Below are 17,765 nucleotides of genomic sequence, written 5' to 3' on the forward strand. Positions count from 1 at the left end.
GTGCACTAATTCACAGCCCTTCATCCTGCACTGCTGCTCCATAGATGGAGATATTTCTTCTCAGAAATTCATTGCATGGTTTGTCTTACGATCAACCTCTGAACTGGTAAAATTTTATATAACTGGTGGTTTTTTAAAGGGAGGAAATAAAAGTTAACTCTCCTTAATCCTACATACTTCCTTCCAATGTGCAAAGGACCATCTCAAAGTAGATAATGATAAGATTTGGGACCCTGTGTTAGATGAATGCATGAAGGACCTCCATTTTTTCCCCCTTCCTTGTATCCACACTCTTTTTATGTTACTTTGAAACTCACCCCCCAAAAAAGAGGATCTTGTTTCCCCACCACTGGATTCTGAGTTCATCATGTGATTAACGAAGGTTAGCAGACATGACACACACAGAAGTTTGAAAAGTGCTTGCTGGTGTTTGATTGCTCTCTTGCACCTCTGCCCCCATCATGAGAACACGTCTGGGCTCCCTTCTCTAAGGATAAAAGACACCTGGAGCAGAGCCAAGTCACCCAGTCTTTCCAGCTGAAACCAGCCTACATCAGCCAGCATCCATCCAACCCTAAGTCATATGGGTGAACTCAGCTCAGACAAGAAGAACCTCCTGCATCAGGATAAATCAATGGCACATAGACCCCTGATCTCAATAAATGCTGAGCTAAATAAGTTTAAGCCATGAGATTTGAAGTTGTTTCTTATGCAGCATTATTGTAACAATGGATAACTGATACAAATGCCAATCATTCACTCACCCTACTCCCAGGAAGAGCCCCAATTTCCAGGTGGGGATCCATATTTCCCCTACTTTTTTTTTTTTTTTTTTTTTTTTGCGGTATGTGGGCCTCTCACTGTTGTGGCTTCTCCCGCTGTGGAGCACAGGCTCTGAACGCGCAGGCCCAGCGGCCATGGCTCACGGGCCCAGCCGCTCTGCGGCATGTGGGATCTTCCCGGACCGGGGCATGAACCCATGTCCCCTGCATCTGCAGGCGGACTCTCAACCACTGTGCCACCAGGGAAGCCCTCCCCTACTCTTCATCCAAATGGTTTGGATGACACACCCCTCCACTCCTTCACCCCCTAACCATTCCCCGATGACTACAAACAACCCATTTCATTGCCCTCACCATAACAATTTGTTCAGAGGTAGGTGGCCGCATGACAAGGCAAGCCAATCACAGCAAAGCCTGGGATCTTTACTTATGGAGATAGAGGGGCCAATGAGATCAATGATCCCAGCCTTCCATTTACAGGAGAGCCAACTGGAGCTGTGGGCACAAGGACACCCAACAGAACAGAGGCAGCACTGGATGTAAACACAGGCCACCCCCTGCTTCCACCTGGTGGATTTTTCTATTTCCCGGGGCCTCTTTAGAAAAGACAACAAGATTCCCTTCAAATGTGGTGCTCAGCTTCAATTAATAATTTATTAATATAATGTATGTTGAGTGTCTACTATGTGATGGCTGCACCATGCACGGTTTGGGGGATATTTAGCATGAATGATATCTAGCCAGCTTAGCCTCAGAGGGACACACATTTTTAAAAAAATTTTACTAGAGTAGAGTTGATTTACAATGTTGTATTTGTTTCTGCTGTACATCAAATTGAGTCAGTTATGCATATACATATATCCACTCTTTTTAAGATTCTATTCCCATATAGGTCATGACAGAGTATTGAATAGAGTTCCCTATGCTATGCAGTAAGTCCTTATCAGTTATCTATTTTATATATAGTAGTATTGCTATCTTGCTGCAATGGCATTTTCTGCAAAGCACAGAACTCTCTCCACAGGCTCACTTCATGCCCTATGGGTTCCCAAGGAAGCTCATCAAAATGCCAGTGCTTGCTGTATGCTTTTCCAAAGAGGCTGAACTCAGAAGCTGGTAGGATTTGATTTTTATTAAAAAAAAAATCACTTCCTTATCCACCACCTGCTCTGTACCCTGCTGCTCACCCACAAACCAATAACCCAAGTAAGAAAGTTGCAAAAGCCTGACTTTTATGAAGTAATGTTTTAAGCTTACTTTTTTTTTTTTTTTTTTTGCTGTACGCGGGCCTCTCACTGCTGTGGCCTCTCCCGTTGCGGAGCACAGGCTCCGGACACACAGGCTCCGCAGCCATGGCTCGCGGGCCCAGCCGCTCCGCGGCATGTGGGATCCTCCGGGATCGGGGCACGAACCCGCGTCCCCTGCATCGGCAGGCGGACTCTCAACCACTGCGCCACCAGGGAGGCCCTTAAGCTTACTTTTAAGTGAGTCCTTCCCCGGGTTGTGTACCCTCCAACAGAACTGTAACCCAAATCACATATTTTCTGTGCTTCTGTAGCATCTCTTGGATGAATATTTATCACCGACCTACATCAATTTTCTCAGAAGAAAGAAAGAACTAGGATTTCTTGAGTGCTTACCATGTACTAGACACTGTTTTTAGCCGTTTCACCTACATGATCTAATTTAAACCCTCTTAAAGGGAGGTGATGAGGCAATATCATTTTTTTCCATGTGACAGATGAGAACTAAGGCCCAGAGATGCTGAGTAATTTGGCTGCCAACTGACTCTGCCACAGATGATAAGTGGCAGAGCAGGATACCAAGTCCAAGACCGTCCATCTCCCATGCTCTTACCTTCCAGCTTTAGTCCCCAGTTCCCCAACTAAGAAAACGGCAAAAAGGCCCATGTATTTTTGGAATACATGAGCAACGCTGGCATGCGAAAACTGGTGCTCTGGGGTAAGCTGTGTTTGTATCTAGGATTGGGTTTAAGGAAAACGTAGGTCCAGAGTTGAATGCACATAAAATGACCCAGGAGGTGCATTTTTAAAATGAAAAAATGAAAAATGAAAAGTGAAAAATCCAGAGGTTCCAGGCCCATAGGAGTGGGTAGGCCCAGGATGGACATTGGTAAAAAGCATCTCCCTTGATTCTGGGTCAAGTCCTTAAGCCATTCTTTTTTTTTTAAAGACTGATTTTTTTTTTATTGAAGTATAGCTGATTTACAATGATCAGGCAAACAGCAAAGTGATTCAGATAGATAGATAGATATTCTTCTTCAGATTCTTTTCTGTTATACATTATTACAAGATATTGAATATAGTTCCCTGTGCTATACAATAGGCCCTTGTTGTTTATCTATTTTATATATAGTAGTGTATATCTGTTAATCCCAAATTCCTAATATATCTGTCCCCTCGCCTTTCCCTTTTGGTAACCATAGGTTTGTTTTCTACGTCTGTGAGTCTATTTCTGTTTTGTAAATAAGTTCATTTGTATCATTTTTTAATGTTCCACATATAAGTGATATCATATGGTATTTGTCTTTCTCTGTCTGACTCACTTCACTTAGTATGACAATCTCTAGATCCATCCATGTTGCTGCAAATGGCATTATTTCATTCTTTTTAATGGCTGAGTAGTATTTCATTTTGTGTGTGTGTGTGTGTGTGTGTGTGTGTGTGTGTGTGTGTGTGTGTGTGTGTGTACCACATCTTCTTTATCCATTCATCTGTTGATGGACATTTAGGTTGTTTCTATGTTTTGGCTATTGTAAATAGTGTTGCTATGAACATTGGGGTCTTAAGCCATTCTTTGAGTTCTGGGTCCTGGTCCTGGGTGTGATGCCCTGTGTGAGCGTTGGCAATCTCATTTATCTCAAGAGAACTCAGTTCCCTCATCTGTAGAAGCATAAAGGGTGAAAAAGTGTATTTTCTTCATTGCTTCATTGAAGGTTATTATTTGCATTGTCTCATAAAATTTCTCCCCCAAACCTGATAGAATGTGAATACTATCATCTCCTCCATTTAAGAAATGGTAGAAATGAAAGTCCAGAGCATGTGACTGGCTTGGGCAAGACCACACAACCTGATTCTAGTCAGAGCTAGAGTGATGAAATCACTCAGCACTATGCTAGAAGTTTCCCCCAAGTTCTAGGCTCCAATGGCATGCTAGACTAAGGACGGATCAGGTTCAAAGATTCGTTTTGCAAAATAAATGTATTTCCATGATACGTGTTCATACTGGTTAGGGCAGTCCACTGGGATTGAGGCGGTGGTGTCTTCTTCCATCCTGGGTATTAATTATTCCAGGAGTCCACAGGGCTGGGCACGTGGACCTACAGCAGTGACCACTAGGGGGAGAGTTTCCTGGAAAACCTCAGGTAGTGAAAAATGGATAGTGCAAACCACTAAGATTTGTTTGCCATTTCCTGGCAGATAGGATTCCCCTCCTAAGTGAGTTATAGCCAATGCAGGTGGAAGCAGGGAACTTGTATCTTCAGGGACCTAGCCCTTTCTCCTTTGAAGCTACTGCTTCTTTATCCAACCTCCCCAAGGCACACCCATCCCTCTGCCCATGCTCTGTGTTCCCAAAGTGAGTTCCTAGCAACATCCCAGTATCTGGAGCTCAGGCTGTGAACTGGTTTTCCATAGAGAAAAGAGATCAGACGTCAAAAGTGTTTGGGAAATGATGGGCTATACAGAGTCTGACAGTTTTTTTTACCATGAGACTTTTCAGAGCTTTAATTTGCTCAACTGATAATAATAGTAATAATTATATCAGTTATAACCTCATGTGTTTATCACTTTTGACATGCCACGCACTGTGACATGTGTTGTACATGTTATCTCACATCATCCTCACAGCAACTTTAGGAGGGGGGTGATAGTGTTTCTCCATCTTGTTGATCAGAAAGGAGGGGCTCAGAGAGGTTGAATGACTTGGAGAAAGTAACAAGAGTACCAATGACGGGACCACGATCAGAACTCAGGTGTGTCTGAGGCTAAGTCCATCACACCCTGCTGATACCTGTCTTTCAAGAAGGTGGCAGGGTGTACAACCCCCCTGACCTTGTTATCATGCCTCATGTAGATTCAGGGTCTGGAGGTTGAGTAGAAAACAATAGGGAAAATCAGTGACCCCAGAGGAACTTGGGCCTCCCCTCTCTGGGACCCCTTTTCTCTTCCCCAGACAAAGCAAGCTAAATAAAGATGCATTTAGGAGGAGAGGGGAAATTAGCCTGGTTTGGGTAGAAAAATAGCCTCTAAGCCCTTGCTTTTGACCTGTCCTGAAATATTTTCTAAATGCATCAGACAACAACAGACTGATATAAAGACAGGGATGCTGACTGCCTCTAAATGTTGTCATGGGAATCGTAATGGCTTTGTTTTTCACAAGGGAAGGAAAAAAAAGTTTATGCCTCAAATTAGTAGGTCTGTCATGTTCCAAATTGTTTGCATTTCTAAAAATGGATGTTGACATGTGAATAGTTATTATCTAATGCAGATCCAAAAAATCTGCCTCTCTCAAGGCAACAACTGGGTAATCAAGGGGTTCTCATTAGACACGAGGGTCTAAAGCTCTCACTCCCAATTCTGGAATATGGGGTGATACACCTCATTCCCCCCACCCCGCCCCAGAGCTCAGGTTGCTTCGGAGCCTCTGGGACTCTGGTCAAGCTTCCGTCTTCAGAACCCTCAACCCACAGAAAGATGCTTGGAGACCCAATCAAACAGTCTTAGTTTCCCAGCAAGATTTCTCTACTGCAGTGGTTTTTAAAGTATGGTCCCCAGACCAGCAGCAGCAGCATTAGCAGTTCAGCTTCTCTGGCCACACCTAGTGAATCAGAAGCTCTGGGGTTGGGCCCAGGAATTAGGTTTTAACACTCCTCCAGGGGATGCTGATACGCACTCAAGTGGCTCAAACCTGAGAACCCCGGGGCGGCGCACGTCTCCCTCCTCTGCCCTCCCACGCCCTCACTCATACCTTCTGCAGTCTCTTCATCACTCCCCTGCTCTATTTTCTTCTCTTCATCCTCTACCCACCCCAGTTCGGGGCACTGCCCACCTGGATGACTGCAAGAGCCTTCCAGAAGGTGACCTCAACTCCAGCCCACCCTCCCCCGATCCAGTCTCCACTTAGAAACCAGAACTGTCTTTTCAGAAGGCAAAAGGGCCCTACCAGTATCTTACCTACAGCCGTGCAATATGTTCGAACTTCTCCCAGTTCAAGGTCACTAAAGGGTTTGACCTTCACTTGCTTGGGTCAGCTACATCCTCCCAACTACCAAATCCAACAAAGCATAAAGAGTGAAGAAAGAAGAGAACTGAGTTTCCAGTCTGTTCTGGAAAATAGCCATTCCCATCACATCCCAGTGAGAAATAACTTAAGCATTAGAGTCAGGCAGACATGGGTTCAAATTCAGCTTCATCACTTAGCAGCTATATGACTTTAGACAAGCAAGAGCTAGCCTCGCTCAGAAGCCCATGTCCTCGACTCTGAAGGGGAAGGACAACACATACATGGCTGGGTCATCGGACAGTTCAAGGACAAAATTTCATCAAGGGCCCAGCCCTCTGTCTGGCACATAGTAGGGGGTTAATAAATTATAGCTACCACCTAGCCCAGTCACCCAGCTAGTTAACACACAGACTCAAGGGGACCAACTTTTGATGCTCACCATGGTAGCCAGGAAAGTTGAAAATAGCATCTGTTCCCCAAAAGGCTAATCATTCCCAAGACCCAGGGCCAACAATCTGACTCTGTTTATCTCTCCCTTACAATTTGTGTTTTTCCCCCTGCATTAATTTACCTTATATTTTGCCATTTGCCTGCACAGTTTTCTGAGAAAAAAACGTCTCCTGGATGTCTTACCTGGGATGGTTTCTGACAGTGACATTTTCCTTCAGGCAATGAACATCGGGAAGTGAGGAGTGGCACACTTTTCACAACAGCCCGGAGCACAGACGTGCCACCCCAGGTGCGCACGTGCACACACACACACACACACACACACAACACCTACACACTGGAACTCAGACGGACCTGCAGGTCCACCCAACGCGGACACATGTGTGCACACAGACACCAGGATTCTCTGTGCCTTCATGGATTAATGCCAGATCCAACGACACCTGGACAAAAGAGCTAGAAAAAGCCACACGGTACCTTTCGGTGACTTAAGTGTCGCCACTGTCCAGTCACCCTCAGAACTTCCTAAAAAAACAACAGTGGAGAGATGCTGATCTGTTCACGGGCTTCCCACGTGTGCTGTGCCCTCAACTCCCAGATGCTCTGCAGGCACCCCAGCTGCAGCCTCCAAGGGGCGCAGGTCTCAGGGGACCGGGGAACAGGGCGAGGGACCAAAGGCACAATTACGATTATGTGAACACTTCTCTCTGCAAGGCCCTGAAGCACGATCAAGATAATACCCAACACAGGATCAAGAGAGGTTCCCCTGAAGAAAGTCTAGATGTTTTCAGGGAGAGAGAGAATTCCTAGGTGGCTGTAAATTTCAACCCTCGAAGAAAGAAAGCAAAGTTTTAGTTACATGAGGTCACTTTGGCTAATAATGCTCTGTTGACAAGAGATAAATTTTAATCCTCTTTTATTGCAATCCCCCTGCTAAAAAGGTGGGGGGGGGAGCACCATTAGCTCCAAATTCAAGGTCGGGGCAGGCTCTGCTGACTGCAACTTTAAATGCTGGGTGGCAGGCTGGGTGGAGTGGAGACCCCGCTTTCACAGTGCCTAGCACACGGTCTGTGTTTGAAAAATATTGTTGAATGAATGAATGAACTCAAGGTTCTCCACGGGGTCATTCTTCCTGAGGTAAGGAAATTCCCCTCAATGCTAAAGGAATCAAACTTGTTATCTGAGAATCCCATAATGCCTGGGACTTTGATTATAAATCAGTTTCTCTAAATTGAATTCCATTTCAGATGTACTGGATGAGCCCTGGGGGTATCTCTTATTATTAGGAGAGCCCCATAGTAACCCTTTTGTAAAGGATGGTGAGAATGACTATGGCTACAGCCTATCCCGGTCCTCGATAGACCTTCTCTGTAAGATCGGGTTTTACTCAAACCGAGGCAAACCTGCGCATGTGCCTAAGCAGCAGCCTCTGCCCACTGGCTGGCGGCCTGACCAATCAGCGTGCGCTACTAGCTCCAGTTTCCTTTCTTAGGAATCTACCTGGAAAAACCAAGTCCTCAACATTTCTGCACAATTTCCAGAGATTTATCAGGCTGCCAGCTGGGAAGAGATGTAGGGAACAGTCTGTGATCTGGATGATTACAGAGCACAGATCCGGCCCCATTTAAACATTTCTGGTTGGCCTCCCAGGCGTACCAAAGGATGTTCAAATTGCCACATTCCCCCTGCGGATATGAGCTCTTCACCCTCATCACTAACAGAGGGGAAATTGGAATGACAGGTGAAGAGTGACGAACTTAAAATTAAGTGGGACCCGCCTGGGACGACTTCATGTTTCTTCTCCCCCTGAGCCAGGATTATTGACATCTGGAAATAGTGATGCGGCCCCAGATCTTCCTGTGCGGGTGGACACACGCCTGACCGAGTCACTGAGTCACTAAGCCCAAGGAAGCCGTTTGCTCCCAAATCAAATCCATGACTGCCTTGAAGGCAAGAAACAAGCTGTGGTCACCTCTGTCCCCACTATCTAAGACAGGGCAAGAGAGTAACAAGTTTTGTTTCATAAATCCAAAGCTAATAAGGGCACTTAACAAGATGGCACACAAGCTACCAAATATATAGCTAAGGTCCCATTATGGGCTTGGTGACACTAATGGACATTAGATAAATATTTTTTGGGTGAAAAATTAAATGCTTATGTAAAGAGGATGGGCCTACGGCATTGAGAGGAAGCGGCCATGAGGGAACTTTCTGGGAGAGGAAATATTTCTTATCCTTACTGGGATGTTGATGACCCTAGTGTATGTATATTTTCAGCAGTCACACTATTGTAAAATTACAATCTGAGTATTATACTATACATATGATATTATACCTCAACTATAATGCACCTTAAACATGTTATACCGCAATTATACTCAGCATCATGAGAAAACTTTTACCTTCAAACAAAGAAAACAATTACTACCTTAGTAAGTCCTCCCTTTTCAATCTTTTTTTTTTTTTTTGGCCTGGTTATAACCTCTGGTGCCAGAAATTGCTCTGTGAGAGACAGCCTCGTTTTGTGGGAAGAAGATGACCTGAATCAGGCTAAACCAAATATGAGTCTTGGCTCTTTGGGTGTGACTTTGGGAAAATTACTTAACTATACCAAGCCTCAGTTTCCCCATCTTCTGACGTTGGGACTGATACCTCCTTCAGAGGTGTACTGTTTGGGTCAATGACACTAGCTCACTTTCCTCCATAACAATGACAAAAAGAAAAACTAGCAGAGGTTAATTCACATTTGAGGGGCTTATGCATCACTTAGGGTTTTCACACATGATTCCTACAGAAAGAGTGAAAAAGAATTCCTGCCACATCTAAGTGCATTGTTGCTGTGGTTTTAAAAAGTGCTATTGGAAAATGTAACATGGTACTGGGAAAACAGTCCATAGACTGTCAAATAGCAACAGAGAAAATATTTTCTTATTAAATTCTTGAATTAAAAAAAAAGGCACAGCCTTTCATCAATAATGCTGTTACTTCCTGTCTCTTTCCCTCACTGGGCAGCATAAGTTGCACTAAAGCATCTAAAGGGCATGTGGTCAGGAACCTTTAGCAGCTGAGGATTTAAACTCTCAAGACACCTAGAGGAAAAACTAGACACGGGGCCAACAGGAGCTAAATGCCAACGTGCAGGCAATTTTCCATTTGCAAAGCCCATCAGGAATTACATAAAAGAGTGATCTTTTCCCAGTTCCGGAGGCAGGAATCACCCATCTCTGAATCATCAGGTGACCCTTAGGGATACTTTCACAACTGTCTTTGCAAATATTGACCTATGAGGAACCATAAAGTGGGTCCTTGCATTGTAACCACCTATCCACAGGTGGCTCAGGCCAGAGGATCTGTGTGCTTAACTGAATTTTCAGGTTACAGTTTGGCTCAGTCTAGAACAACACACACTTCTTGACTTTTCTTGGTAGAAAATACTTAGAAAATGTTTAAACCCACATTTCTGACTTAGTAAGGAGAGTTAATTGAGTGAAACAGAATCTTTCTTTGATGGATTGTAGGAGTCATAGCTCTGGGCATATGGACCTTCATTGTCCAGGCTACTGATGGGGAGAGTGAAGAGGTTTGGGCTGCCTCTTTGCTGGCCCTAAGCACAATTCAGAAAAGTCATTTGCTGCTTGCTTGTTTGTTTTATCAGAGTCCCAAAGTGAGTTAGCTTTCAGGCACATCTTTCCCATCAAACTGGAGTGAAGGATATGGACCCAACTCTCTATTTCCTTCAAAGTGAAATCTACCAATTGCATGTTAATCCAGGTACCAGTGTATTTGGAAAATCAAGGAAAAATATGACCAACAAACAATTCTGGTCTGGAGACTTTCATATGGGGCAGTATTGATTGAGGGCTGACCATGTACCAGGGTAAGCACTTTCCCTGCACTGTATCATCAAATCTTCCCAATAGACAATTAGTTGTATATTTTTATTATATCCATTGTACACATGGGGTAACTGAGACCTGGAAGGTTGAGTAATTTCTGCAATAAACGTATAAACTAGATCTTAAACTCAGTCCTGACCAACTGCAGGGGCAGTGCTATATGCCACCATCTTGCTTATGATCTCATGCTCCTGACATGATGTGGGTGGTGTCTGTCACGTGGTATTATTCAGTGGTTTTACAAATATGTTTTGGGAGGGCTTATTAAGGTCCCTTCATGAGTGATCAGAGGCCACAGAAGCAATAACTGATTTGTCCTGTGCCAGCAGAGATAAGATGGGCTTTACCCTTTGTGGAAGACAGCAGAGAAGAGGAGGAAAAAGACACGAATCATGCAGTTTTAGAACATGTCAGACTTCTGCAGATGTCAGTGGGTCACCAAATACAGACCCCCAAGTTTATTAACCCCAAGAAGAAGAATAGCCGAGGGTGAGGTCTGGAGTGATTTTGAAAACACTGAAGTAAGCATTTATTTTGTTACTATTACACGGACTAAATGCTTAAAATAATATTTGAGTTATTGATAAAACAAGATTTTTGTTTAAATTACATAGTCCAAAGGCGATATTTGATGCTTGTGTTCTCTGGTGTTCTGCTGAGACCAATTTTCCCAAATAGCTCTACATGGTTGAAATGGCAGGTGGGGGATGGGAAAAGTTAAAGAAAGGAAAAAAGGGAAGAACTTTTGAAATGAATAAAAATACTAGTTCAAAAAAAAAGAAAAGATCCCTTCATGGTGCTACATGCTGGGGATACATCGATGAAAGGGACAGACTTGGTTCATGCCTCAGTGGGACCGACAATCAAGGGACACCAGATTAAATGTTTGCAGGATGGATGAAAGCGTTGAACAAATAATCATTCAACTTCATCACTCCTTCTTGTACAGAGTACAGTGAGGTTTAGCCTCTTACATCTCCCTAGTGTATGCTAATATTTTACAATAACTGGCCAATGAACTCCTTGGCAACAAAGACTGTTCTGTAGTCACATGCTATATAGGACCAGATGTTACTTTCCCAAATCCCTGAATTATAGAAAGAAAGGAGCTCTCTTTAAACATGAATGAGTGTGATTTCAACAAGCAAACAACAAAAATAAAATTAAATAAATAAAATAAAAATTAAATCAAATCAAATTAAATTAAATAGATGGGAAGTCTTGTTTGGGAAGAATTTATCTCAGGAACTACCAATAATTCCCGCCCCTTTCTCCCCAGAGTTGGTAGTGAATGAAGGAGACATATTTAATGGTCCACGGGTATTCTAATGACTAGAATGAGTAGAACTGTTTAATTTTCCAATTTTAAAATTAGAATGGAGCTTGGAAACTAGAAAGTTCAGGTTCTTCATTTTTCACACGAAGAAGCTGAGGTCAGGGGGTTTTGGTGACCAACCCACTTGATGTTCTGAATATTAAAGCCTCCAAGAGAACACTGATTTTCCAGAGGTATTTTTGAACTTGGCAGTTAACATTAAAGGCTGTCCAAGTCTCCCCTTATTTACTGAATTGAAATTTTTAGAAAATGAGTCTGGTTATCAGATACTGCAGAGCTTTCCACAGCAAACCATTTTTTAAACAACTTCTCTACTGGGTGGTAATGATTTTGTTAATGAAACGCATTTCATCATTCACAGCACAGTCACATTATGCCTTACTAGAGAACCCTTGAAATAATGTTTATTATGGGATTTGCATTTCATTTGGGCAGGCAGACTCTGGACTCCTGGGTAACCCATCGGGTCATGCATTTGCTCAGTCTGCCCCTCACTGGACCTCACAAGACCATTACAAGACCATCTGTGACTCAGATAAAGCTTGTGAACTCCCATAATAGTCAGAAAAGAAGGACCAAGAAGAAGAGGGGCACATCAACCATAGCCAGGATTGGGGAGGGTACCCCAAGTGAGACCCTTCAGAGTTCTTAGAAGAAATAGGGGTGCTCCCTTCCAACTAAGCTATTCTTTGATTCTTGTCAAAGACAAGCTCATTCCTTCATTCAACAAACATTTCAAGAGTTCCAGCTTTGTGGAAGAAAGTCTTACTCAAGGAGTGTCAAATAAACTTTCAGACTGCAAGTTTAATTCCAAATGCACTGCAAACATTTGCTATACCAAGAAGCCCTGAGTCAATGCTGGACAGAATCAAGGAATTCTGTTGGAAGATCCATTTATGATTTACCCAAAGAGCTATTGGGTGTTGAGGGGGAAGGAAACACTGGGCCTAAGTTGAAGAAATGAGTTTTTTTTTTTTTTTTTTTTTTCTTTTGCAGTACGCAGGCCTCTCACTGTTGTGGCCTCTCCCGTTGCGGAGCACAGGCTCTGGACGCGCAGGCTCAGCGGCCATGGCTCACAGGCCCAGCTGCTCTGCGGCATGTGGGATCCTCCCGGACCGGGGCACGAACCCGTGTCCCCTGCATTGGCAGGTGGACTCTCAACCACTGCGCCACCAGGGAAGCCCAGAAATGAGTTGTTTTGGGTAATAGGACGAGTTCAAAAAAAAAAGACGTCTGGGTGGATTTTTTTTTAATGCAAAAGAAGAATCAAGTATAACAGCAGATGCTCTTCATCACCTAGATGCAAGGCTCAGAAAGGGAGGTGGGCCACTGAATAGTGCATGAAGGCTCCTGCAGTTACATTGGCACAGATGCCCTGACTCTTTCCTAGGCAACGGCTCCCTTCCGTTCCTAGTAATATCTGAGTTTATCTGAACACGTTTAGGATGTATGTGCTCTGCAAACACACATTACGGAATAGAAGAAACCTGTGGTCACGGGTGTAGATGAGGGTTGAGGTGGGTGGAGAAATTCAACAGGAAACGTGGGAGATTACTATGTAAAGTCTTACGAGGCTTGGAATTTAGGCAGCACACCCTGTGCCCTCAGAATTATAAGCACCCCTCAAACCCTCTTCAAATGGTTCCATTTGGAAATCGTGGGAGATTGAGGGACATGAATTCCTAAAGATGGACTTCTGGTTCAAACACTAAGCTCCAAGTATGTGCCTCGCCCTCTGTTGGGCACCAACATGCTTGTTTTATGAATCTGATGTCTGTAGACCGTGGTTCTGACAGCAGCCTAGACATGTGATCATGTCTGTGCTTTGGTTTCTGTCCTGAGTTTGTGATAGAATTAGGCTATTTCATACTGGAATTGATCAGCACATGTCTCCTGTCCCATCTCCAACGAGGAGCTTGGCAGTGGGGAGAGGAAATAGGATGAGAAGCTGATTATAAAGGAAGGCATGGGGTCTGGGAGTCTTCTGCCCACCCCAAAGCTTCCTCCTATAGAACGGGGCCATGAGTCATTTATTTAGGAGCCTGGGTCACCGTCAGACTCCCTCATGTACAAATCGGGGGAATGGACTGAACCCCAACCCACCCAGGGCTGTGGGAAGGGGGCAGCAGGAGCATAGGCTCTGCAGCGATAAAAACACAAGTTCAAGTTGCCCACAGGATGCTTGATTTGGAGCAAGTTAAATTAGCCTCCCTGAGTCTCAGTTTTCCTAATCTGAAAATTGGGGCAATACTTATGCCTTCCTCTTTGGAGCACTATGAGAAAATAAGACAGTGTCTATAAAAGGGACATACAATGTCTGGCACTTGAAAAGAACTCGGGTAATAGGAGCTCCAGGCTCCCCCCCCACCCCCCAACACCAGAAATGTTTACATCTGGAAAAACAGAAGTTCCCTGAGATAGGAATGTGCAGGCTTACTGACTTCTCTGAAAGGCTGGACTGTGTGGGTGGTGAGTGTCACACTTAAAGGGCAGGGGGTTTGGAGACCAAGTGTCCTGGATCTTAAGTCCAGGTTCCCTGAGGATTCGCTAGGGCAGACAGTTGATGGCGAAGGGGCTGAGGTATCGGTATGACCCAATGAGTATCCACGTTCTCCTCCTTCCCGCCCCCCGCCCCACACAGCAAGGTAGGACTTGACCTGGGGCCGAGAGAAAGCACCTGAGGGGCTCTGATCCTTAGTAAACTGTGTCCCAAGCAAAGATACCCAGAATACATGAGAAAGAGACAGAGAGAGAATGAGACAGAAAGAAAGAAACAGAAAGAGAAATAGAGAGAAAATTTGAAAGATAGATAGATGATGGATGGATAGATGATACATAGATAGTAGATGGACAGATAGATGACGGATGATAGATACACAGATAGAAGATAGATAGATAGATGAGATAAGAAAGACAGAAAAATGAGTAGAAAAAAAGTAGGGGATAAGGAAATCCAGTAGTAACAGAAAAGTACAGGAGAGAGAGAGAAGAAACAAAACAGCACTTACCGACAGCCTTCAAGGAGGCGTACTTGTTGAGCTCTTTGCCAGGCGGCTGCTGTTCGTAGGGGTTGGAGATCTGGCCCAGGCTGGGGTAGGAATGTGGATGGCCCATCTGCTGCAGCAAAGGGGAGGTGGGCACCGCGTTGTTCATCTGGGTGGTGTCTAGAAATGAAGAGAACAGACGGAGATGGTCACCAATGGGGCAGGACCTTCTGCCCACCCCCACCATGGCCACATCCCTTGAGACCAAAACTCCACGCCCTTTGGGGACACGAGAGGGAGGGCAGCCGAGGATGGGCAGGTATATCGGCAACAACCAACTCTGCATTGGAGAGCAGCCGAGGATGCATGGGTAAAGAGCAAAGGATTCCCCTAGAACACTTCCATCTCCCCCCAGGTTAACATAAGGTCCTATCACCGCGGGGGCTACTTTTATCAAAGCAATATACATATAAAAAGATGACCAACTTCAATAACAGTCAAGGAAATGCAAGTCAGGACAACGGGAGGCCACTCCCCTGCCAAGAGATTGGCAAAAATTAAAAGGACTGAAGGACACCAATCTAGCAAAGATGTTGGAAACTGGACAGTCTCATAAACTCATGGTGGACATATGATTTGCTGTATCTGCAGAAAGGAATCTGGCAGTGTGTATGGAAATTTAAAATGCATGTGTATGTTGACCAAATAATACCACTTCTAGGGATGGAGCCGTCAGAAATACAAGCAACAGAATGTGAGGATATTTGTTCAGAGGTGTTCTTTGCACCATGGTTTGTAAAGTGAAAAATAAAAACCACACAGAAACAACCTGAACTCCTATCAATGTAGGAATGCTTAAATTATTGTACATCTATATTAGGTACATAATATGTACATACATATGATAGGCTATCATTCAGCTGTTAAAAAAACGAGTTAAAAATCAGTTAACTATACGTGTCAGACTGGAGAGTTTCTTATGGCTTATATTGTTAAAGGAAAAAAAGCAAATGTCAAAGTAATGGGCATAACAGGGCATTTGGTTTAAAGAAAAGAAAATCTGTGCATATTTTTGTGTGCTGTGGTTTGCAAAGACTGAAAAAAATAGGTAAAAACACACAAACTGAATATTGGCTCCTTAGAGGGACTGGAATTCATGGGGAAAAAGGTTCAAGAAGTTTTCTCTCAGGAATTATTCTTTGAGCTGTTAAGGGTTTCTGTCTTCACCCTGAGAACAATGGGATGGACGGACTGAAGGCAAGACTGAAATGGGAGTCACAGAGTCCAGGTGAGAGAATTATGGCTCAGCTTCAGGCAGGAAGCAAGGGTTCCCTCCATCTTCATGAAGCACCTCTGGAGATCCAGATCAACATGGCAGTAGTTGCTGGCAGTGCCTTGAAAGATCCCCTTTACCAGCAGGTGCACCCATTTCCCAGCCACTGTGTCCATTGCTCAGAACGCACAGGTGCCCCTAACATCCAAACAATTGTTCTTGGCTGATGGGAGCCACCATCCTGGGCTTAATCTTCTTAATGTCCCTCACCCTCAACACCCAGGGTAGGGGACAACCAATGCCCAGCTGACACTAAGGTACCAAGACCAGCCCTTGCCTCAAGGTGGGGATAACTTTATGGCACAAGGGGGGCTCCAGAGCTCCCATGGGTTGAGACAAGTTTAGAGCAGGGGTCAGCAAGCTTTTTCTGGAAAGGGCCAGAATGTAAATAGCTTAGGCTTTGCAGGCCATCCAGTCCAGAGACGACTTGACTCTGCCCTTGGAGCAAGAAAGCTGACATAGACATTATGTCAGCGTGGCTGTGTGCCAATAAAACTTTATTTAAAACTTTATTTACCGGGGCTTCCCTGGTGGCGCAGTGGTTGAGAGTCCACCTGCCAATGCAGGGGACACGGGTTCATGCCCCGGTCCGGGAAGATCCCACATGCTGCGGAGCGGCTCGGCCTGTGAGCCATGGCCGCTGAGCCTGCTTGTCCAGAGCCTGTGCTCCGCAACGGGAGAGGCCACAACAGTGAGAGGCCCGCATACCGCAAAAAAAAAAAAAAAAACTTTATTTACCAAAATAGGTGGCAGCTGAATTCGGTCCACGGGCCATAGTTTGACAACCCCTGGTCTAGACTTTATCTGAAACTGAGAGCCCCATCCCCGTGTGGCTCCTTTATCTTTCCTATTTTGTTTCCCTCACCTTAGAGAGGTGTGTGTGTTTTACTCCCTCAGGGTCTCATACACCTGAACCCCTCCTCTCAAGCACTGCTTCTAGGCAACTCAACCCATGACATATATAGAATAAGTTTGGCTTTAGAAACCAATACACTTGAACGGAAAGAAGCAGGGTTACCACAGCTGAGACACAGAGATAAGGAGAGTATTTTTATCACTGCACATGCATGGGCCATCCCACAAGCCCAACTGTCTAATGGGAATATCGCCAAACATAAGCCAAGTCGCCCAGCCGCTGGCCAGCATCTGAGGAGGCGGGCATGTTTCTCTGCCATGATAACTTTTTGGCTGGGATTCAGCTGGGGCAGAAGAGTCCTAAGATTAATGAAGTCATGGTGGAAATGTTGTCTCATGTAAATTACAGCTCTCCCTGTAGCCTGGACCCCACATCCTCTGACATTTTCCTCTCCAGAGCAACCTGCTGGGGAGGTCTGTCTGCTTCCCCTGGGCATGTCAGGCCAGACATGTTTGTGCCCAAATGTTGGTGTAATAGGAAGTGATTTACTGTAAGTTCTCATTGTTCGCTGCTCTGTGGGTTTTTTTTCCCCAACATACACAAACACACACACACACACACGCACACACTTTTTTTTTTTTAGTGGACAGCTACTGTTTTGTGTATTCAGAAGTACCAGTTCCAGGCACTCTGCTTCATCCCCATTTGACTCATGTGATGAGCTGTCAATCACTGTAACTCTCTTAGTTTGGGTTTTCCCAGAAGTCACTGAGATAAGGACTCAAGTACAAACATATTTGGGAGGTGACGAAAGGCAATACTGCAGACAAGGGGTGAGGGGGTGAGATGGGAAAGAGAAAGAGGCAGATAAAGGGTGCAATGCC

General features: G+C 44.6%; 1 protein-coding gene across 1 annotated transcript in view; it reads right to left on the reverse strand.

Annotated features, from left to right (window-relative positions):
* The window catches only part of SHISA9 (shisa family member 9), a 307,975-nt gene that overhangs the window by 11,164 nt on the left and 279,046 nt on the right, over window positions 1-17,765 (reverse strand). The window contains exons 3-4 of the mRNA XM_060078963.1: window positions 14,717-14,872; window positions 6,954-7,001 (exon numbers count right to left, since the gene is read on the reverse strand). Of these exons, the coding sequence (XP_059934946.1) occupies window positions 6,954-7,001; window positions 14,717-14,872 (204 nt within the window). The remainder of the gene's footprint in view (window positions 1-6,953; window positions 7,002-14,716; window positions 14,873-17,765) is intronic.

Source organism: Mesoplodon densirostris, chromosome 16, assembly GCF_025265405.1.
Source record: "Mesoplodon densirostris isolate mMesDen1 chromosome 16, mMesDen1 primary haplotype, whole genome shotgun sequence".
In the NCBI taxonomy this organism is placed as follows: Eukaryota; Metazoa; Chordata; class Mammalia; order Artiodactyla; family Ziphiidae; genus Mesoplodon; species Mesoplodon densirostris.